At 46.9% G+C, this 21,717-nt stretch overlaps 3 protein-coding genes and 1 long non-coding RNA gene across 13 annotated transcripts; all 4 read right to left on the bottom strand.

The window, feature by feature from the left end:
- Positions 1 to 4,152: 4,152 nt before the first annotated feature.
- On the bottom strand, positions 4,153 to 7,445 carry LOC120651578. Of its 2 annotated transcripts, XM_039929114.1 has the most exons (3): positions 7,116 to 7,445; positions 5,184 to 6,774; positions 4,153 to 5,097 (listed from the first exon to the last, which is right to left on the bottom strand). In XM_039929114.1, the coding sequence occupies exon 2, from the start codon at positions 6,767 to 6,769 to the stop codon at positions 5,540 to 5,542; it is 1,230 nt and encodes a 409-aa protein (XP_039785048.1). In that variant the 5' UTR covers positions 6,770 to 6,774; positions 7,116 to 7,445; the 3' UTR covers positions 4,153 to 5,097; positions 5,184 to 5,539. The 2 variants fall into 2 exon arrangements, with proteins under 2 accessions (XP_039785048.1, XP_039785049.1); XM_039929115.1 differs by lacking the exon at positions 7,116 to 7,445 and having other exon boundaries at positions 5,184 to 6,789.
- Positions 7,446 to 7,750: 305 nt separating this feature from the next.
- LOC120651577 (mitochondrial carnitine/acylcarnitine carrier-like protein) lies at positions 7,751 to 12,116 on the bottom strand. Of its 4 annotated transcripts, none has more exons than XM_039929110.1 (3): positions 11,582 to 12,116; positions 9,198 to 9,592; positions 7,751 to 8,446 (listed from the first exon to the last, which is right to left on the bottom strand). In XM_039929110.1, exons 1-3 carry the CDS (start codon positions 12,077 to 12,079, stop codon positions 7,948 to 7,950), a joined length of 1,392 nt encoding a protein of 463 aa, XP_039785044.1. In that variant the 5' UTR covers positions 12,080 to 12,116; the 3' UTR covers positions 7,751 to 7,947. The 4 variants fall into 4 exon arrangements, with proteins under 4 accessions (XP_039785044.1, XP_039785045.1, XP_039785047.1 ...); XM_039929111.1 differs by having other exon boundaries at positions 9,198 to 9,589; XM_039929113.1 differs by lacking the exon at positions 11,582 to 12,116 and adding an exon at positions 9,876 to 10,134.
- On the bottom strand, positions 12,010 to 16,098 carry LOC120651579 (mitochondrial carnitine/acylcarnitine carrier-like protein). 6 transcript variants are annotated; one of them, XM_039929116.1, is made up of 3 exons: positions 15,798 to 16,098; positions 14,478 to 14,869; positions 12,010 to 12,789 (listed from the first exon to the last, which is right to left on the bottom strand). In XM_039929116.1, exons 2-3 carry the CDS (start codon positions 14,867 to 14,869, stop codon positions 12,291 to 12,293), a joined length of 891 nt encoding a protein of 296 aa, XP_039785050.1. In that variant the 5' UTR covers positions 15,798 to 16,098; the 3' UTR covers positions 12,010 to 12,290. The 6 variants fall into 6 exon arrangements, with proteins under 6 accessions (XP_039785050.1, XP_039785053.1, XP_039785055.1 ...); XM_039929119.1 differs by having other exon boundaries at positions 14,478 to 14,872; positions 15,798 to 16,069; XM_039929121.1 differs by having other exon boundaries at positions 15,805 to 16,069.
- Positions 16,099 to 19,081: 2,983 nt separating this feature from the next.
- LOC120648724 lies at positions 19,082 to 20,742 on the bottom strand. The gene is made up of 4 exons (XR_005665059.1): positions 20,433 to 20,742; positions 20,077 to 20,330; positions 19,872 to 19,976; positions 19,082 to 19,795 (listed from the first exon to the last, which is right to left on the bottom strand). It is a non-coding gene; the product is annotated as an uncharacterized LOC120648724 (long non-coding RNA).
- Positions 20,743 to 21,717: the final 975 nt, after the last annotated feature.

Below are 21,717 nucleotides of genomic sequence, written 5' to 3'. Positions count from 1 at the left end.
CCGTTTTGCACCGAGTTTCGTAAGGCAATCAAATGGCCCCGAATGCACCCAAATAGTACAAAACGCACCAAAATGTCAGTTGAGGGTCTAATGGGGTGGATCGGGTGCGTTCGTTGCAAAAAACATCGACACGACTTCGTGGCACGAAGTTTTGCACTAGTTCGGTTCGTTTTGCACCGAGTTGCGTAAGGCAACCAAACGGTCCCGAATAAACTCAAATAGTACGAAACGCGCCAAAACGTCAGTTTAGAGTTCAATGGGTTGATCGGGTGCGTTCGTTGCGAAAAGTTCCGACGCGACTTCGTGGCACGAACTTTTTCCCTAGTACAGAAAAATCTAATGGTATAGATTTTTATATTTTTCTTTTTATTTTTTTCAAAAGAGAGGGCTGTATTAAACAACAACACAGTACAACCCTGCAACTTTGCAAGAAACACCCCAGAATACAAGATAAACACACGCGCAATCCGAGTTGGTTCCTGCTTCGTGTTCAACGCCGGCCACTCCGGACTGCCGGAATCAGACCGACTCCACCATCCTCCTCGCCATGGGACTCCAAGACCTTGGACATGTCGCAAGAGCCGTCGCCGCAGCACATCGCCACAGCACATCTACGATGCGTTGAAGTCGCTAAAAGAGCATCGACCATCCCATCGACTGACCGAGAAAGAAAGAACAGAACCATCCCACCGCCAGCCAAGAAGTCGACGGCCGAAAAACCATTCCGCAGTCGTCGAGGTCATCAACAACCCGGAACCCCATCACATCCCAACACAGGGCAATTTATTTTCCCTTCTCTCGCAAGGCAGGAACAAACTAACCTCACGAAGCAGCCAGAGAAGGAGACCTTGCCGGACACACCTCGGAGGATCAAAAGCCTCACTGCGACACCGGCAGAGATGAGGAAGACAAGCTCCCATAGCAGCGCCGCCATGGAGCAGATCTTTAGCACCTAAAGATAACCCTAACTAAACAGAGCTAAACCTAAGCCTAAACTACACAGCCCTCGGTCGATCCAGCCTCCCCTCCATCACCGGCATCGATGAGGACGCCGAGAGGAAGGGGAAGTGAAAGTGCATCTCGGCCCCTAGTGTGTTTTGGTGGATTGATTGACACCACGATTAAAGGACTAACTATCTTGTTGAGTATATGAGCAGAAATTAATTATCATAATTGTAATCTATGTGATGAAATGAATCAAGATTCAAGGCATATGCTTATATGACAAGATGAATGCCACAACATGATCTAGTATGAGAATGATAACAAGCAATGAGTATTGTGTGAATTGGGATATGTGTTATTGGTGAAGAATTCACTCCCATATCTAAATGAAGCTTGTTGAAGTATGTGGTACTCAAAATGACAAGTCAAGGTATTGAGAATGAGACAAGGTTGTATGCTTATGCATAGTCTCATATATTGAAAAAACTGTCATAAGAATTGCACGTGATATTTGATGATCAGGCAAGTATGAAAGAAATGGTTTTCATTATAATGTAAAAATCAATGTGAGTTCAAGAGGGCTCTTGAGAATAAATGGTTGGGATCGAAAGGCGAGTTTCTAGAGGCTATGTAAGCAAAGGTTTGGCATGAGCAAGGAAACCGATAATGATTAAGTCCAAGAATTCTAAGAGACAAAGAGAATTTCACATTGAGAAGCATTATTCATTAGAAGAAGAAAAATAGCTTGAGGATCAAAATGGATTTCATTGTAAGTTAAATGTGATACAAGTCTACATGAAGCTATATGTGATGCAAGGATGAAGAGTTGGAATTCGGGAATGGGTTTCTAGGTACTAAGCTTGGAGAAGGGCAATTGTGGTTGTGCCGAGGAACCAATGCTAGGGTGACGAAACGTTCTTTGGGTTCAACTTGAAGAATCTTGGTCATGTGTGGTGTTCATGTTGGCAAGTATCAATCTTTCTAGAATCTTATTGTGAAGACGGTGACTTGAACTAGAAGTGGATTTCATTCAAGGATAAAGGTTCAAGGTTATTAGCTCAAGGATTGATCAACACACGGCATAGGATGAAAAAGAGAAGCTCAAGAAGTTGAAATGTAATTTATCTTTGATCTTGAGTTTAGGTATGCCGTACTATCAAGAGGGATGCATCACAATGGTCTTTGGCTTAGTCTCAGTGCTCAAGTAACCCATGTGAGTTGAGAGAGACACAAAAGCCTCACGTACACATTTTAACATTGCTGCCAGGGCAAATCCGGAAGTTTCGGATTTGGCACACATGGCACTAATGGCTAGTTGGTTTGAAAACCCGGAGGTTCCGGGTTGTAGAATCCGGAAGTTCCGGGTTCTAACTGTCACATAATGGCTAGTTTTGTTAGGACCAGCTATTTATACCCCTTAGCTCCTCCTTAGTGGACTGCTATTCTAGGCTCTATTCTGTTCATTGTTGGTCATCCCAAGAAGCTTGGTAGCCATAGTTGAGCTCTCCCCAACCTCTCTTTGTGAGATTGTGTGATTAGTGTATATCCTTGAGTTGGGTTGAGAGAGTGAATGCTTGAGAGCACTAGAGAGCACAACAAACCTTGAGCACTTGAGATTAGCCGTGATTTGTGTGATTCGCATTTGTTACTCTTGGAGGTGAAGCCTCCTAGACGGCTAGGCGTCGCCGGTTAGCTCCCAAGGATTGTGGTGAGCAGCGGCAAGTTTGTTGCAGCACCGATCTTGTGCCACGAGGACGCATGGTCATATAGTGGAAGGAGGAAATAGCTTGACCTTGGGGTCGATATAAGCTTCCTCAACGGAGACTAGGATTCACACGTGTGTGCACGAGGTGAATCTGAACTTCGGTAAAACAAATCCTTGTGTTCATTGCATTTACATTTGTTTTGTGGATTTGAGGAGCTCTCCATTAGACACTTGTGTCATGGAGATATTGTTGTTTCGTATGTGCAGGATCTGCGTGAACCTGCTCAAGGAACTTCTCTGAGCACACTCTACAATTGGGGTTTGAATTTACATTCATTTATTAGCACTACTCTTATTGTGTTCACTCTGTTCTGAGTGAACTCGGAAGTTCCGGATTGACAAACCCGGAAATTCCGAGTTTACCTACTGTCTAGGCCAAATCCGGAAGTTGAAACCTGAAAGTTCTGGGTTTGGCAGACAGTGAATTTAATCCGCTGCATTTGAGTGAAAATTTGTAGGTGCGCATATTCACCCCCCATCTAGGCGACATCACGGTCCTTTCAGGAAGGCTGGAATCGCCACAAGAGCCGAGGAAATCGCCTATCGCCTTTTCTTTTTTTCCTTTTTAGGAAAAAGTCCAAATTACTACCTCCAAGTATATGGTAGGTCCAAATAACCCCCTAAACAATTAAATGGTTTACTTAAGCCCCTCTTTTCCCGAAACCAGATCAAAACACACCTTTTATACATATTTGAAACCGGTTTTGCTGATTAGGAGGAATGAGAAACCTGGTTTGCTGACTAGGATGAACACGTCAGTAGCCCAACGTGGCTGGTTGGCAGCTATATTTATGTTCATATCACCCCCTGCCGATATATATAGAACATTTGTGTCTCTTCCCATTTATATCTTGTTTGACGATGCCTAGCTCCGCTGCAAAGGCACCGGCACCCTTCTGCTTGGTCTAGAACGTCTGTAACAGCAACCTTTGCCGTGGGTGGCATCTGGCTCTTGCCTCGCGGCCGCTTACTGCTCGGCGCACGGCTGGAAGAAACGTAAAAGATTGAAACACTGAATTTTTGAAAGCAACAATGCAGCTCTGAAATGTTCGAAGTGACAATGTACCACTGAATTAAACTAACATATCCAAGTAACAAATCAAGAGTAAAGTACATTGATTTACTGGGCTACCAGTTAGCAATTATTACATCGAAATATAAGGAATGCTGGCATATTGCAGAGCATGTTACTGCCTGGAAGTTTTTTTCTTTTGCATGGCAGCAGCTAGTTTCTTTTTGTTGCTCACGGTCACTGTTGAGGCTGCTTTGGAAAGACATATTAGCTGACTCATCTTGAGTGTTGAGTGGAGCTACTGCATTATTTCTGAACTTTTTTTTGTGGCTTACTGCAGTCCAATAACTGGAACAAAAAATTCAGTTAACAACACTTGAATAATGATTAATTGTATAGCAAAAGAATGAGAAATGTTACTTGCCTCTTTTTCTTTCTCCATGATGTTTCTCTTCTTTGATTTAGACTTTGGTCCACATGTTCTACTATTGTGACCTGGTTGATGACACTTGCTGCAGTTACCTCTCGAGCCTACCCTAGTGACTTTTGTGGCCTTTTTTGCTTCACCAGGTTCCCTTCTTCTCTGCTTTTTTGGCCTACCTGGCATCTTCACATAGGCTGGAGGCTTAGGCTTGCGGGGATCTCTTGGCCACTGTTGCATTCCCTCCATTGGCATCATGCAATGATCATATGTCTTGTTGTAGTGTTCAACTGAATAGTAGTCAGCTATGTAATCTTCAGGTGCTTTTGAGCTGAGAAAAACTGCAGTGATGGCATGAGCACAAGGGATACCCGTCAGCTGCAAATATCTGCAAGAACAAGTTCTTCTCTCTACATCAACTCTGAACCTCTTGTCCCACTCTGTCACCTCAAAGCCATCTTTTCCATTCCAAATTGCAGAGCATTTTTGTGCAAGATTAATATACTTGTTAAGTTTCTTTAGAATGTTTGGACAGATCTTTGAAGACCAACTATTTGACTTGGTTCTATTTTGTTGAACCCTTACATACACCTTGGTCCTGATGCCCTCTAGCATGGAGATAATGGGATGGGCCCTAATATCAACTATCCAATTGTTGAACCTTTCACACATATTGTTGTCGACACTATCACAGTTGGAACCAAGGTTGAACCATGCTCTGTTCCAATGCTTCGGGTTGGTGTTCATCATGTCTTTGGCACCCGCAGGAGTTAATTGTGCTAGTTTTGCTCTGCAAAAATTAAAGAATGGTACACTTGATGCCTTTGCACATAACCAAAAGGGTTTCTGAAAATCTTTATCTTTATAAGTTTTTCTCCAGTTGGAATATATGTGTCTTGTACACATCCTATGCTCGATGTCAGGAAACAATTCTGCCACTGCATTGAGAAGACCCTACATGAATCAAAAATGAAATTAGCATACAAAATACTAAATTGTCATGGGTACACCATTATTTCGATATAAACAAGGTCATTTACCTTTTGCTGGTCAGATATTATAACCCAGCCCCTCCCACCAATTGTAATTTGCAAATCCTTTTGTAGGAAACCCAAGAACCATGACCAAGAATCTTCAGTTTCTTTCTCTACTACTGCCCAGGCTATTGGGTAAATCTGGTTGTTTGTGTCCCGACCTAGAGCACATAGCTGCTCACTGTTGCAAGCTCCCTTGAAGAAGCATCCATCTACTCCAATTACTTTCCTCCAGCTTGGAAACCTTTTTGCAAGCATCAAAGCATACATAAATCCTCTGAAAAACTGGGTCAATATACTCAGGATCCAAATACACGGCAACCGTGCTCCCTGGATTGCTTCTAAGTATTTCTGCTTGGTACTCAAAATATTTTTGCGTACTCTCCTCTACATGACTCATATATCCTTCTGATCACAATGGCCTTTGCTCTCTTGACCTTTGATAGCGACACATCTACACCCATGTCAAGCAACACAGTCTCCTTGATGTTCTGAAGCTTCCATGATGGGTTTGGTTTAATGATATGCTCATACTTATCAGCTATTCTTACTCCAGTGACTAATCTATTGTCCTTTCTTTTGGGACAAATGTGTTCATTATTGAATGTCTTGACCTGAAATCTATCACTGTTTGTCTTGTTAGAGGCAAATATGAACCAGGGGCAGCCCTTCCATGAACATTTTGCTCTAATCCTGTCTTTCTCATCTTTAGGAAAACTCAAGTGTCTTTGAGTAGCCAACCCATACTTGATCAAGGCTTGCTTAAATTGCACCCTGCCACTGAAAGTCATGCCAACACAAAAGTTTGGAAAAACAGCTTCACTGTCATACCTTATAAACCTGCTTTTTCTTCTGATTCCTTCACCGTCATCACCATCCTCATAGCTAGCTTCTTCACTTGAGTCCACCATTGGGGGATCAAATTCATCTAGAGAACCATTTTCTTCACCACTTTCATGAATTAGTACATCAGGAATATAGGCTTTACGAGATATTGCAACAACAGCGGTTGGATTCTTTCTCTGGATCCTTGCATTCATCAATAATTCATTTGCTTCTTCATCATCTCCAGATGTATCATCGTCACCTTGCATATAATCACTATCTTCTAACTCGCTATCACCGGCTCCATCCCCCTCTACGCTTTCATCACCAGAATTGTTATTTCCTACATCTTCGTTGTTCATCGTATAATCCTTATTTGGACTACCTAAAATTAGCATATTGTTCTCTGGTTCGCACGTCCACATGACTAATTCAGCACCTACAGTCTTGTATATCTCAGCATAAACTTCAGCTACTTCACCCACTATGATACAATCAGACATATACCTGCAACTCTGATCATCAGCTAAGCTCCGCACACCGTTACTCATATCAACTCCGGGGGGCAGCCAATGAAAATCAACTACACCCTGTGCTGTCAAATTGACATGGTCACCAAGAAAACCCCTAAACTCTGGCAGTGATAGCTTATCCCTCTCTATGTGTGACAATGCATTTCTACCTCGCACATAGTTCAATGAGTGACCATCAAAATCAAATTCGCCTCCAAAGTGAAATCTTACTGGCAGTACCTCCAAAGGGTCCATATCCCCTATTCAGAATTGTAAAAAGCAAGGTGTATAAGCATACGATTTTTTTACAGAAAAAAGTGAAATCAGACTTCAGTACTCCGTGCCACTAACTTGAATAATAATTATCCCCACAACCAGTAATATCCATCTACACGTTACTACACATCATTTGCACAAATGAAAGGTCCCGCTCCAATTTCTCTCTCAACTCACGACACCATCGATAGTTTCTACCTGTGCTATGAAGACACGCTCCCGGCTGCTATGTCACAAATACACGATCCTACGGATCCACATCTCTAGCCGCAAGTGCAAATTAATATGTCATATTTGCATCACACGAGGGAGACTGGGAACATACCTGCTGCCTGTTTTCGTTTGTGCTGATGAACTTGTCCACTGTATCATTCACCTAGTTGATCGATCTGATTGTGTCACGCAGAAACTTAAGGCGAGGGCCGGCGGCCGGCGGGCGAAATAAAATTGACGAGCAAGAGAAACAGAAGTCACGGGAGGGCCTGTTTTGGATCTAAATATACTTGCCATGTATGACTGCCAAGCTGTCAGTCCTAGTCATCAAAAACCGGCCAAGTCAGCAAAACTGGTTTTAGTTTGCGTAAAAGGTGTGTTTTGAACTGGTTTAGGGAAAAGAGGGGGTTAAGTAAACCATATAACTGTTTAGGGGGTCATTTGAACCTACCATATACTTGGAGGTAGTAATTTGGACTTTTTCCTTCTTTTTATGTTCCCACAACAAACAAACTAACAAACAAGGTGACTTTTTTTAACACCATTGTATTAAAATAACAGATTATGCGGCTTCTTGTTAATGTAATAATGTTGACTGGGAACATCTATGAAAGTAGGCAGAACAACTTCGTTCTGATGAGAGGACACGAGGGGAAATGTAGATGTTCAGGCATTGTAACTGAACAGCACACCCCACCACCCGGCGAACCTTTTTCGCAGCGAGCAGTGCCTCAGCCTCGCAGGGGATAAATCTGGCATGCCAGAGGTGCAACAGATTGCTTTGCGACTTGCGAGGTATACGAAACAAATTAAACGAAGAACACTTGAGCTGATTCATGAAAGGGCACAGGGCCAATGGTGGGCTGTGCAAAAGGAGACGTCGCCACCAGACATCACAACCCAACAAAGCAAAGGCCACCACTCCAATGGCAAGTCGCAGCCAATCAACCGAGCGCCGATCTTGTTATCTCGTACGCCACGAACGTCGCGGCATTGGCAGGGACGCTGCGCGCCATGGCCGGCCCGAACCCCTTGTACAGGCCCTTGACGCCGTCGGCCGCCACGATCTTCCTCAGCGCGTCCAGGGACCCCGCGTACCGCGGGTTCCGGTAGTCGTCCACCTGGATCACGCTCTTCACCACGTCCGTCGGGTACACCGACAGCCACAGGGCGGCGCCGGCGAGGCCGCCGGCCAGGACCTGGGACCCCCGGCCGAGGCCCGACGTGTCGGGGCCGCCGGCGAGGTACTGCTTCGCGGCCTCGTACACGCCGAACATCACCGCGTTGCCGGGGACCTCGCGCCCCAGCGTCGGCACCAGGCCCTTGAAGAGGCCTCTCGCGCCGGCGTCCCGGACGACGTGCTTCGCCACATCGATCGGGCCTTTGGGTACAGCCACGCCGGAGGCGGCTGCTGCCTCGGCTAAGGAGCTCTGGGCTTGCAACCTGCAAAATGGAAGCTATCTAGCATTTGATTTGGAGAATTGTGTTTCATTTCATTAACAGAACAGCACCTGCATTTGAACTGGATCACAGTCAATTCTGTATGACTATGTCTAGCATTAATGTGCTGAAAAGATTTGAGGAGAACAGTCAATCACAGCAGGAGACAGCACAGCTCCTGAAATCTGAATGTAATTTTGAATCACCATGCATTGTACATGAGCCTGACTAGCGGGAGATCTACTTGCAAACTGAAAATAAGCACACAAATAATTTTTAATTTGTGTTGACAGTAGACATAAATAGTTTTTTAGGCTCCTCTTAATCTCTTGTGAATTAGAGCATTATTCCCAGAAGATGTTTATGCTAATGTAAGAGATGATATGGTGCCAGTGAGTTAAGCTGAGAACACTGGATGCTTGGCAGTTTAGTTCCTGACTGCAGGAAGTCTAACATCCACAGGAAAGTGCATTAACTAGAAGGACAGATATCATACTATCATGTTATTCTGTATGACTCTAGTTTTCAGGAACTTCATTTGTATGATGCAAGTGAGATGAACTGGGACACATGGATATTCGGTATCTGACATGTATGATGCCCAAAGATCTGCAGGAAAGTTTCATAGAAGGGCAACTATGTTAACCACAAGGAGTCAAAGTTAAGACATGCGAAACCAGACCGATCGAACATTCACCATTCAAGCGAGAACAACAAAGGGATGTAAAAATTGGCCTGGCCTGGCTCTACTGACCTGCACTTGATGAGCTCGGTGGGGCACGCCAGGAACGAGACGGCGACCCCCGCGCCGGCGCCGGCGACGACCTGCTGGCCGACGGTGAGCGGCGCGCCTGGCTCGGAGCGGAGCACGGCCTCCATCTGGCCCCTGACGGTGAACAGGAGAGCGTTGAATGCCGCTACAGTGGCTAGAGGTGCCCCCATTCCCTTGTACAGGCCCCTCGGCCCTTCAGCCGCGATCGTCTGCTTGACAGCATCGATGGCGCCTGCATACTTGGGGAGCTGGCCAGGAGCAGGGGTGGGCTGGCTCTGCAGCTTCACCTTGATGGTGTCGAATGGGTGCCCAACAAACAGGTTGGCCGCCCCTCCTACGGTCCCGGCTGTCAGGTCCTTCACAACGTCCCCCATCTGCTAAATGCAACAAAAATCAGCTCCATGTAATTCAATTTGCCAGTAAAGATGATTCATGGCAGAATTCTGCATCAAGCACCGGCTGTCTGGATGGTAACTAAGTAAGAACAAGCCAAGCCAAGCCGATAAGCAAAATAACAACCATCATAGTAGCATGCAAAGAATTCTACACTGGCATATTGACCCTATTACAGAAAAACAAGTCAGCTTGGCTTTTCAAAGGAACAAACAAACAAACAGCACAGAACAGGTCAGCTGGTTGGTTCAGAGTTTAGAAATTTACAATGTAGCATCCATCAATGGAGATGGCAAAGGAAAGGGCACCGTGGCATGAACGCTCGCCACTTTTGCCAGGACAGGGGTGCAGAACCCTTTCCTTCAGAAAGCGTCAATGGTGAGCGGCACGCCTGGCCCGGAGCGCAGCACGGCCTCCATCTGACCCCTGACGGTGAAGTGGACGGCGTTGAAGGCGGCGACGGCGGCGAGCGGCGCGCCCGTGCCCTTGTACGCCCGGGGGCCCTCGGCGCCCAGCGTGCCACCCGCTGCGCTGCGCCGCGCCGCCAGGTCCTTGGCCACGTCACCCATCTGCGCCGGACACGGTTTGCAAGTTTCAGTGGGTGCTGCTGAATGAGACTCTGCTCGGTACTCATTTTCAAGGTTTTTTTTCCCCGACCGGTTAACCCAAACCGCCGGCCACCTGTTCCGGTTTACCTGATCGGTTGGACCGGTAACCGATGTCCAAATTCAAATAAATTCAAAAGCTCCCGTGCAACCGGTTCCGACCGGTTTACCGGTCGGCTTGACCGGTTTGAATTCAAATCTAAATTTAAAAGCTCCCGTGCAACTGGTTTACCGGCCGGTTTGACTGGTTTGAATGGTGGGCCTTAATGGGCCAGCCCATTTTTTTATTTTTATTTTTTGATTTAACTTCAAATCCCCGCAAACTATACTAAATGAACGAATTTTTTAGAAAATTTGACACCATTAGATTCATCGCACCTTGAAGTATTTTTTGGGATTTTTAGAATTCAAATTTAAAATTTGAATTTGGGCCGGTTTCTAACCGCCTGATACCGGAACCGGTCCGGGCCGGTAGACCGGTAACTGCGGTAACCGGACCGGTTCTGGCCGGTTTTTTTAACCCTGCTCATTTTCAGATGTTTTCCTCGGGGCGTCAGTTTTCTCTCTGTCACCTCACGTGTTTAGTAGGTTGAGTAAACACAAAACACAGTTGAAGAAATGCAAAGGTCACGTTCACAATCCCCAGCGGCGGATCCACAGTTTCAGTGGCCGCCGGTCGGCTCGTCGGCGAAACACGAAGGTGACAGACTTTCTATTTTCTAAATAAATACTTACTAGACGTAAGTGATGATGTCTAGATGCCTCAGCTTCACAGGGGAGGCACATCAGATTCTAGCAGGACAGAGGTGAAGAACAGATTGCTTTGCGAGGTACTCCATCCTCCATCCTTCTCAAATTATTAGTCATTTTGATTTTTCTAGATATATCAATTTTGCTATACACCTAGGGATGATATATTTAGATACATAGCAAAAACTATGCATCTAGAAAAGCTATTAGCGAATAATGTACACATCACGTTCCGTGGCTCCCCTTGTTTATAGCTAGGTTAGCTGAGTTAGTTGCTGACTTCTTCAGCTTGTACTCGTGTAACTCAGAGATCATCATGACAAACGTTGTTGTTGTGCTCATCTTCGTTTCCACCACTTACATGGTATCACACAATTTACAATTCAAATAATTAATAATTTGGAACGAAGGGGGTAAAAAAATAAACGAAACCAAGAAAAACGCTTGGGCTGATGCTGATTCATGCTACCATCTGATAAAAATATACAGAACCGTGTTTGGTGGACGAATCCAAATCGGAGAGAGATAAAGCACCAGCAATACCCACACGCAACCAAATGCACACATTGGTCTGGGTCTGACGACGAGCAAGGTAATCGGCAGGGGAACAATCCTTACTTGTGCAAGGAGAGGAGCCGCGGCGGCCGCCGGCGCCGGCGGCCGATGCCGGCAATGGAGGCTGAGCCTCTTCCGCACCCAACGTCTCGACTGGATTCCACCCACGTACCACTGAGCTGGCGGCTCCCCCAAACCAACCAGAGCGGCAACTTGGAGCACCAAAAAGCACGGGAGATATTCCGCTCCCAAACAAACAAAAAGAAAACAATATGCAGATAGAGAGGGAATAAAATTCAGGCTGCGAGGGGGACAAGGGCACAAGGCCAATGGTGGGCCGAGCAAAGGGAGACGAGCTGACGAGGGCCGCTCGCCACCAGACGCCACAACCCAACAAAGCAAAGGCCACCAGTCCACCACCATCAGATCACTATCACCAGCACCACTACTCCAACGCCATCGGATCACCGTCAGATGGGCAAACCACTCCAGACCAGCCATCACGGGCAGTATTATTTTTCTATCAGCAACCACACACTCACTCAATCCATCCACGACCATCTTATTAAGCTTGAATATTAAACAATCTCACCATTGCAGCGAGAAGTTCCATCTTTTTTTCTCCCTAAAAATGCTTGCAATTGTACAGTTCTGGGTTGCACTTGCAAGGCGTGCCTGTGTTTCCATCCTGAGTAGCTATGGAAGATGCAGCAGCTCCAGCCACCAGCCGTGCCAGCAGAAGGAATGGCAATGGCACTGGAGTCGCAGCCAATCAACCGAGCGCCGATCTTGTTATCTCGTACGCCACGAAGGTAGCAGCATTGGCAGGGACGCTGCGCGCCATGGCTGGTCCAAACCCCTTGTACAGGCCCTTGACGCCGTCGGCACCCACGATCTTCCTCACCGCGTCCAGGGACCCCGAGTACCGTGGGTTCTTGTAGTCGTCCACCTGGATCACGCTCTTCACCACATCCGTCGGGTACACTGACAGCCAGAAGGTGGCACCAGCGAGGCCACCAGCCAGGATCTGGGATCCAATGCTGAGGTTCGACGTGTCAGGGCCGCCGGCGAGGTATTGCTTCGCAGCCTCATACACGCCAAACATCAACGCGTTGCCAGGGACCTCACGGCCCATTGTTGGTACAAGGCCCTTGAAGAGACCTCTTGTGCCAGCGTCCCTGACGACATGTTTTGCCACATCGATCGGGCCTTTGGGTAGAGCTACGCCGGAGGCAGCAGCTGCCTCGGCTAAGGAACTCTGTGCTTGCAACCTGCAACAGGGGAGGCTATCTCAGAAGCAGTAAAATGGCATGGCCAGAAGTGGTAATTTCTTAACATTCTCTTTAGAAATAGATCTCAGAAAACATAAAATGAACAAGAGATGCCTGCACAGCCCTTGAATGTTATCTGAACCAGGGTCTGTTCTACATGAGTATGTCTTGTAGGAACTCATTGCAAACAGAAAAGCGATTTGTATTGAGACAAATAAATTTCGAGCAGTTCAATTTTATGACCTTTGGTAAAGATCACAAGCCATGAAGGAAATTAATACTAACAGACTTACATGGAGGATGCTAATCTAATGCAGTTAGGCATGGTACAATGCGAGTATGGCAAATTGTCTTACATGTATGATTTCTAACACCTGCAGGAATGCACATTCTATAAAGACTTTACAACATCGATTCCAATTGAACATTGAAGAGAAGAACAGAATTGAAGAAGATGGCTAACATGCCTACTCCCTCCGTCCCATGAAGAGTGCAATTCTAAGTTTTTTCAGACAGATTAGTGGTGGCGTGAAAAGACTCTCATACCCTCATTTGTTTGCCACATATGGTTAGTTTTGGCATGCAATTCAAATCTAACCACTTAATTAGGCAGGTAATTGAGATCCAATCTCTAGAATTGCACTCTTTGTGGGAATTTTTTCAAACTCAGGATTGCACTTTTCATGGGACGGAGGGATTACATGGTATGATGCAAGTAGGATGAACAGAGAAACACTGCTTGTCTGAAAAGATTACTCAAAGAATGTAAGATGCACAAATGATAGCACAGCTCCAGCTCCTGCATTTTTTTTCCTCAGAAACGCACGTGAACTGTGTTTCATTTCATTAAGGGAACAGCTCCTGCATTTGATTTGGATCACAATCAATTCTGCATGACTATGTCTAGCGCTAATGTGCTGAAAATATGTAAGGAGACATAACATGCACAACAGTTGACAGCACAGCTCCTGAAATCTTAATGTAATTTGAATCACCATGCAGTTTACATGAGCCTGACTAGCGGGAAATCTATTTGCAAACTGAAAATTAGCACATAAATATTTTTATTTGTGTTTGACACTAGCCATAAATAGTTTTTTCAGCTGTCTCTTATGAATTAGAGCATTATTCACAGCAGAAGTTTATGCTAATGCAAATAGTCATGATATCGTCCAGGAGAGTTAAGATGAGAAACAATGGATGCTTGGCAATTTAGTTCCTGACTGCAGTATGTCTACCATCCACAGGAAAGTGCATTAACTAGAAGGACAAATATCATATTATCATATATTCTGCATGAGTGTAGTTTGCAGGAACTTCATTTGTAAGCTGAATAGCACAAGCCAGAGAAAAGATATGACTGAGTTTATTTGTTCATGGTCACACAAATACACGGATACTCTTTAGTTGTTCAATCTTAAGCTGCGTAGAAAATTCTCAATAGACTTGATTCAATTGAGGATGCCGCATCATTAATTTGATGTTGTATGATGCAAGTGAGATGAATTGGGGTGCATGGATATTCAGTATCTGACATGTATGATGTCTAACATCTGCAGGAAAGTTTCATAGAAGGGCAACTGTATTTACCACAAGAAGTAAAAGTTAACATGCAAACCAGACCGACCAAACATTCACCATTCAAGCAAACAACAAAGCAATGTAAAAATTGGCCTGGCTCCACTGACCTGCACTTGATCAGTTCTGTTGGACATGCCAAGAATGAGACTGCAATTCCAGCACCACCACCAGCAACAACCTGCTGCTTCACAGTCAGCGGCGCACCAGGTTCCGACCTCAGGAGAGCCTCCATCTGCCCCCTCACACTGAATAAGAGAGCATTGAATGCCGCAACAGTGGCTAGAGGTGCCCCCATTCCCTTGTACAATCCCCTCAGGCCTTCTGCCGCAATCGTCTGCTTAACAGCATCAATGGCGCCTGCATACTTGGGGAGCTGGCCAGGAGCAGGGGTGGGCTGGCTCTGAAGCTTCACCTTGATGGTGTCGAATGGGTGCCCAACAACCAGGTTGGCAGCCCCTCCTACGGTCCCGGCTGTCAAGTCCTTCACAACGTCCCCCATCTGCTAAATGCAACAAAAATCAGTTCAATTTAATTCAATTTGCCAGTAACTATGAGAAAAACTATAAATGGCTCGATGCAAGTAAAGATTCATGGCAGAATTTTGCACCGTATGTCTAGATTGAAGCGAAGAACAAGCCAAGCCAAGCCGATAAGCAAAATAACAGTCAACTTACGAAAGAATTCTACACTGGCATATTGACCCTACTACAAAAAAAACAAGTCATCTTGGTTTTTTTTCAGAGGAACAAGCAAACAAGGAATTCCAACAAACAAACAAGCAGAACAGGTCAGGTGGTTCAAAGTTTAGAAATTTACAATGTGGCAACCATCAAAGGAGATGCCAAAGAAAATTACACCGTGGCATGAACGCTCGCCACTTTTGCCAGGGCAGGGGTACACAGAACCCTTTCCTGCAGAAGCGTTAATGGTGAGCCATCAGAATCCTCGGGCGCATGAGGCCATCAGGGATGAGGATATTCCCTGGCTTTAAGACAGAAGCGAAAAGCTGTGGTCTGTGGAGTCGAGAACCCAACAATTCACGTGTGTATTTCTCAAAAAAAAAAAAAACAATCCGAGTATGTCGCGCTCAACGTTGCCGTGCCATCCCGCCTCACCGCTCGGCAGTAGAGGCCACGATCCAAACCTCACGAACACACCGTATCCGAAGGTACCTGCAAATGACGACACGGCGCAGCGAATCGCAGGGGCGCCCGGCCGCCCACCGCCGCCACGAACAGAAACAGCAGCAGCGCAGCACGCGCGCGCGGCTCGATACTACACGACAACTAACCGGGGGTGGGTGATACGAAATGATCCGTGCAGACGAAGCCGGCGCGGACCCAGCACCGGAGCGGGGACGAGCAATGCGGCGGGGCGTGCGGCTGCGGAGGAGGAGGAGGAGGAGCGGGGCGGGGCGGGCGGATCACCTCGGTCCTCGGGGTCGGGGCCGGGCGCCGGGGTGGTGGAGATGGGCGCCGCCGCCGCCGCCGGTGCCGCCGCCCGGGGGTCTCCTGCCTGGGTTGGTCCGATTCGATTTTCCGATTCGAATCGCGGGCGCCGATTGATCGGGGGCGTCTGCCGGACAAAGACAAAGCCCGAGCCCCCGAGCGGGGAGGGGGGTCGGTCGCTCGCGTGCGCGGCGCGCGTGGGGCCACTCGCTTGGTTCACGGGGGTCGTTCTGCTCCGATCCGGGTGGGCGGCGAGCCGGAGTAGAGTGCAGCAGCAGTGGGCGCAGAGTCACACCCGGGGGGGTTCACCTTCCGGCAGCGGAGCATCGCGCGGCAGCCAATCCGGCGGCGGAGAGCGGGAGGGGGTTGGTGTGGCCGTATGGGTGAACGGGTTGGTGGATGCGGACGGGAACTTGGCCTACGTGCATCCAGGCACCACCACCGCACGCGCTCGCGGCGCACCTGATCGAACCGGACCCCGTTCCTTCGCTTCCTTCCTCCCCGCCCGTTTCTCCTCTAGCCGTGCCGCCGGGGCGGTTAGCCTGCCTGGCCCGCAGGTGAGCTCGGGAACCTGGCCACACGCACCGCAGCGTCCATCACCATGGCGCACATCGCGCGCGCGCGACGCGACCTCTCGCCCGCGCTGTGTGAGCCTACTGCCTCCGTTGCTGCGCTGACCAGCGCTGCGCACTGCCCCGCGCCGCACGTGATCTTGACTTGTTGGCACGCGCGCACGTTTCGGGGTCGGGTCAGCTCCGATCGCACATGGAGAGAAACACTACTACTCACGGTGCATGCACGCGCGCCACGCGACACACACTACTACTACTACGCGTGTCCCGGCGGCCGGTTGCTACCAAGTGTGCAGGATCAGTCAGGATTATAAAAGAGTATTGTTGTTTTCTTTTTAGAAGGAAAAAAAGAGTCTACACTGAAGTCTGCACCAGAGAGACACACAATAATTTTTTCGGCATGATTATCTTGAAAGGAAATACTATACAGTACTCCCTCCATCTCTATATGTAAGCATTTGTAGCATTCAATTTTTTTTACCAAAATATAAGTATTTGTGGAGACTCATGGGACCTACCATTCCTTGGATTCCTCTGCCTCCCACCGTCGTGCACAGAGAAAACAGGAAGGGAAAAAAAATTCCCCGAACTCTATCCTCTTCCCCAGCCGCACACGGCTCCCTCCCATAACTCTCCGACCCCTGCTCCACCAGTCTTAAATCGGCCAGTCGCCACCACCTCTCCACCCTCCGTCGCCCCATCCTCAGCCTTCTCCCTCCCCCATGGACGACCCCTCCCTCCCCCATGGACGAGAACAGTGACCAGGAGCGTCGGAGCCGGCGAACTGAGCATCACTGGCGTCAGATCCACGAGCGGCGGCGGCTGCGGAGCCAAGCCTTGGCGCGGTGAAATAGAGCTATCGCGCGACAGAGGGGAGGTCACGAGGCGACGATGCGTCGTGCTATTGCGGCGTTGGCGTGGCTCCCTAAGGAGGACGCTGGATCTAGTGCGGAGGCACAGGTGGACTTCCTCATGCGTTGCAGGCGGGAGAAGCGGCGGCGGGAGACGCGGCGGCCGCGTTCGCGGCACGCGCGGATGCTGCGGCGTCGGCGGCAACTGGGACGGGGGCGGGAGGAGCCGTGGCATTCGCGGCTGCTGCGACAAGGGCGGGAGGCACGGCCGCGTTTGCTGGAAGCGCTGCGGCGGCCACAGCGGCACCGGCACCTGCGGCGTTGACGGGCGGTGCGGCAGCGGCGTGCGCAGGCCATGCGGTGGCTGTGTCGTGGCCGGCAGCCTTCGCAGGGCGTGCTGGAGCCCTGCCGTCTCTAGCCTCAGATGGCAGCATCAGGGTCATTCTTGATGAGGACCGAGTCGCTGAGCACGAGGCCATGGAGTTCCATCTTGGAGGACGCCACTGGCTGGACCTTGTGCCTACGAACAGGACCTCCACTGACTTGGTGTCCAACCAGCCAAGCAGCGATGATGGTTCTGCCTGTGGCCCGTCATCAAATGGGTAATGGACTACATCTCTCCTTCATGACCATAGCTTGCAAAGTAATGTGGCATCTTTTGTGTCAAGCTAGATGTAGAAAGGATGATGGTAGTACCAGTACATTAGAAGTGTTGACTGGGTTGTCGATTGGATGATGCTTTTGGGCGTTATGTTGACATGCTTTTGTGACTTATGGTGACATGCTTTTGTGACTGTGGTAACTTATGTGTATTTCAATGGAAAATGATGTGAATGTTTTTCACATATGATGTCATATCCTTATGAATAATGTTCTTTGTTTGGTCATAAGCCACATCCAGATACTACTAGTGTTATGTTTCCAAAGTCCAAAGAAATATTGTGCTGCTACAACCGGTCATTTACAAAATACTGCAGCCGTATACATACATGCAAACGAGTTGCGCAGCCACTTCTAAACGCCTAGGCTGCAATATACAAAATATATCCAGCAAAAGTCCTACTCCCCCTCGCATTAATATCTACAGCAAAAAACATATGTTCCCTCCTCCAGGCCTTCATGAACCAGCATCATGTACAGCAAAAGACACAACTTTCCCTCTTCCCTCATCATGCAGCGGCCAGTTGTTGTAGAACAGCATGGTACATATCATGATCGACGCCAAGGCTATTGGGAAGCATTCCTGCAGCCTCTAGCGCATCCTTGTTCATATGGGGGATCTATAACCATTTCCTCCTCTTTTTTTCATGACTTCTATCATGTACCCTTGTAGAGTTAAGAAGACATTTCTAATTTTGGATTCATCATAAGTACTGAACTCTCTTTGAACATTCTGAATTAACTCATCCATGTTCTTGGAGTTTGTAAGAAAGGTCTTGGATTGTAGGGATGCGAAGAAACCCAGGTCTAGAACATTCAAATCCGGTGAGTTAGCTGGCTGGTTAAAGATGCGAATGTCTAGCTCTGTTTGGCGTACTGCGAGACAAAATGCTTCATCATTTGGTTCTATGTGTGTGTGCATTATCTTGTTGGATCCAGATTGTCTCTCCTCTAGCTTCCCGGGGCCACTTTGCAACAATAGCTGGAAAGAACTTTTGTGATAATGTAACTTCTACTAACATCCCTTGTCACATTAATTGGTTTTGTTATTAGAGTACCCTTTTCTCTGTATTTGCTGCCTCTTTGTGCTGGTTCCTAAAACAGGGGACAACAGAATTAAATTTAGTACCTTGGTCAAATGCAAATAAAAAACATCTGCATTGGTGATTAGAAGTACACCTGTCTCACAAAGGGCCATATGCCTAGTTTGCCATCAAAGTAGCATTTCCTTTCAGCATCATATTGTGGCTCAGTTACAACACAAAATAGCATACATTTAGGAATAGAATTCTTGTTATGAATTGTTCTCAAAGGATCCTCTTCCTCGGGGAGCATGTAGAACTTTCTTGCTTTTTTGTGGTGTTGAACCATTTCTCATCTGAGTGAATAATATTTTTCATATCAATAAACTGCAATCTACTAGCATCTAGCATAGATAGACAATACTGCAGTAGTGCCTTCTTGTTGTCATCCCTCAAATATGGCTTGAGAGTGTTAGAGTGTTGATGGATCTTGCCTTGTTTGAAGCAGCGGTGCAGCATGGACCTTTCCACACCTAGTTCATGAGCTAGAGCCCTAAGAGTGGTCCTTTTATTCAAAGGTATTGTTGCAATTCTAGACAAATCAATGGTAACCTTCTTGCGACCATAATTTTTTTTCTTTTGCATGATACATCGACTGGTACACCTGCAGCAAGGCACTCCTTTGCTGTCCTCCATATAGATTGCACATAGCACCTATTAACATTAAACAAATTGGCTATTATTGTGGTGGTTCTTTTTTTTCAATTTGTCATTCACGCTACGGAGAAGTAAAGCTTCATAAATTTCCTGACGTTCTTTGTCCGACAAATTCTTCCTTCTAATCACCATGTTTGCATGTTGAGTTTGGCTGCCTGCAAGATTATTTTTATTTCAAAGTCATTATGTGATTATTGATGAAACTACTAAATTTTGTAATGTTGTTTTAACCTTGTCCAACATGTTACATGTCACTGGCACCATCGAGCACCTCTTCCTTCCAGGCATGGTTCAGATCAAAGGAGGTTGTTTCATCGGCGGCATGGAACACATCAGCTAGATGGACAAATCAATGAAAAATCAGAGGTAAAACATTTACATGAAGACTGAAATCCTAAAGCTGCTGAAACTAAAAAAATCCATTCATTGCATGTACCTTGATCGCCATTGGCTGTGGACCCTTGGAGCTCCTCCTCGGCAAAGATGACATGAAAATCAACGGCATACACATCGGCGTCGTCATCTAAACGGTGGCAGCAACAAGAAATGTAAGACACAAAACTGTATGGCATGAATTAGTTGGAAACTACAACTTTCTTGCATGTACTCTACCTGCCTCCTCTTCCTCCAAATCAATGTTTGAATCAAAGTTAGTTGCTGCTGCAGGTGCATTGAACCCATCTAGCACATCTACATGGAAGAGTGAGAAGACTCAGGTAAAACCCATAACCAAAGCAAACCAAGTGTATGCATGCATGAAAACTGTGTGCAAAGTCCAACAAATTCTCTAACCTGATTCGTATGCTGCCATGTTGAGGTCAAAAGAAGGTGCTCCATGTCCATCTCCCAAGGGGTGGGCTCCAGCACGTGGTAGGAGGTCATGGCCATGAGCTAAACCTCCTAAAGGATCATCTTCCTCCTCTGCTTCTTCTGGTGGAACGTTGAGGTCTAGGGCCATGGGGGGCGTGGTGTGGCTGTGGGATTCTGGAGTGTTGGTGGTAGAATGCTGGTGGTCCACAGCTTTATGTACTGCTGCCACTTTTTGGTTGTTTGAAGTTGGCCCCTGCATTTTTGGCGCCAGTAGAAAGATAGTGCTGCTGTACTTTTCTTTTGGATGGTGCTGGAATGTAGCAATATTTTAGTCCTCCTTGCATGCACCGCTGTCTGGAGCCCTAGATATGTCAGAATAACTTGGGGGCACGCGTAATTTTATCTCTCCACTATTTCTTAGATTTGAATGCTCCAAATACTTACATATTGGGACGGAGGGAGTATATCGGTGTGGCGACAGGCCGCACTGCGACAACCACGAACCAGAACCCAAACTCCACCTCACATCAACTTTTCAGTTTACCAAAAGTACCAGCTGGGACCCAGTGCTGACGCACACTTTAGAAAGAAAAAAAAAGGCGCCATGACAAATCATAAGATGAGATGGTGCACACCAAGTCATCCGCCACCGCAACACAGAGCCACCAAATACACTTAAGCGCGCACAGCTCGATTCTATTATGTCGGGCAGCCAATTAGGTTCCACTAACTTTTGCAATACGAGAGTGAAACGGAGGCGAGGCGATGTAGGTATGCCCATAAATATTGCGCAACATGATTATTGCGAACACTTAACTTTCTAATATATGGCACCTTTTAGTTTTAGTAGCTCAACATTCTGACCATTTATGTAGGGATCGGAAGGACAACTTCATTACTGACACTAGTAGATGCACGTGCGGCACGCACGTGTTCGAAGATTGATATTGCAAAAAAAATGATCAAATTAAATTTTAGGGACCACCAGCAACGAAAACTCGGCTATGGTGAAAACGTATATAATTTCGTGGCGACGTCGTCTCGATTATGGGCCTAATAAAAAATTATGATTTCAATATATGGAAATGAAAACCTAATCAACAATCGTGATTTTAGAAATCCTGGAGGACAGACAAATTATCTATATCAACTTGTGGATGCAGTGTTTACATACTTCTTATTTAGATGTACAGCAAGTTGTACAATATCCGAAATATGCAGCATGCCCATCAATCGTGTTCGTGATATCAGAAAGATGGAGGCGATG

This window comes from Panicum virgatum, chromosome 9K (assembly GCF_016808335.1).
Source record: "Panicum virgatum strain AP13 chromosome 9K, P.virgatum_v5, whole genome shotgun sequence".
Lineage (NCBI taxonomy): Eukaryota > Viridiplantae > Streptophyta > Magnoliopsida > Poales > Poaceae > Panicum > Panicum virgatum.
This window is presented reverse-complemented; position numbering and strand designations above follow the sequence as displayed.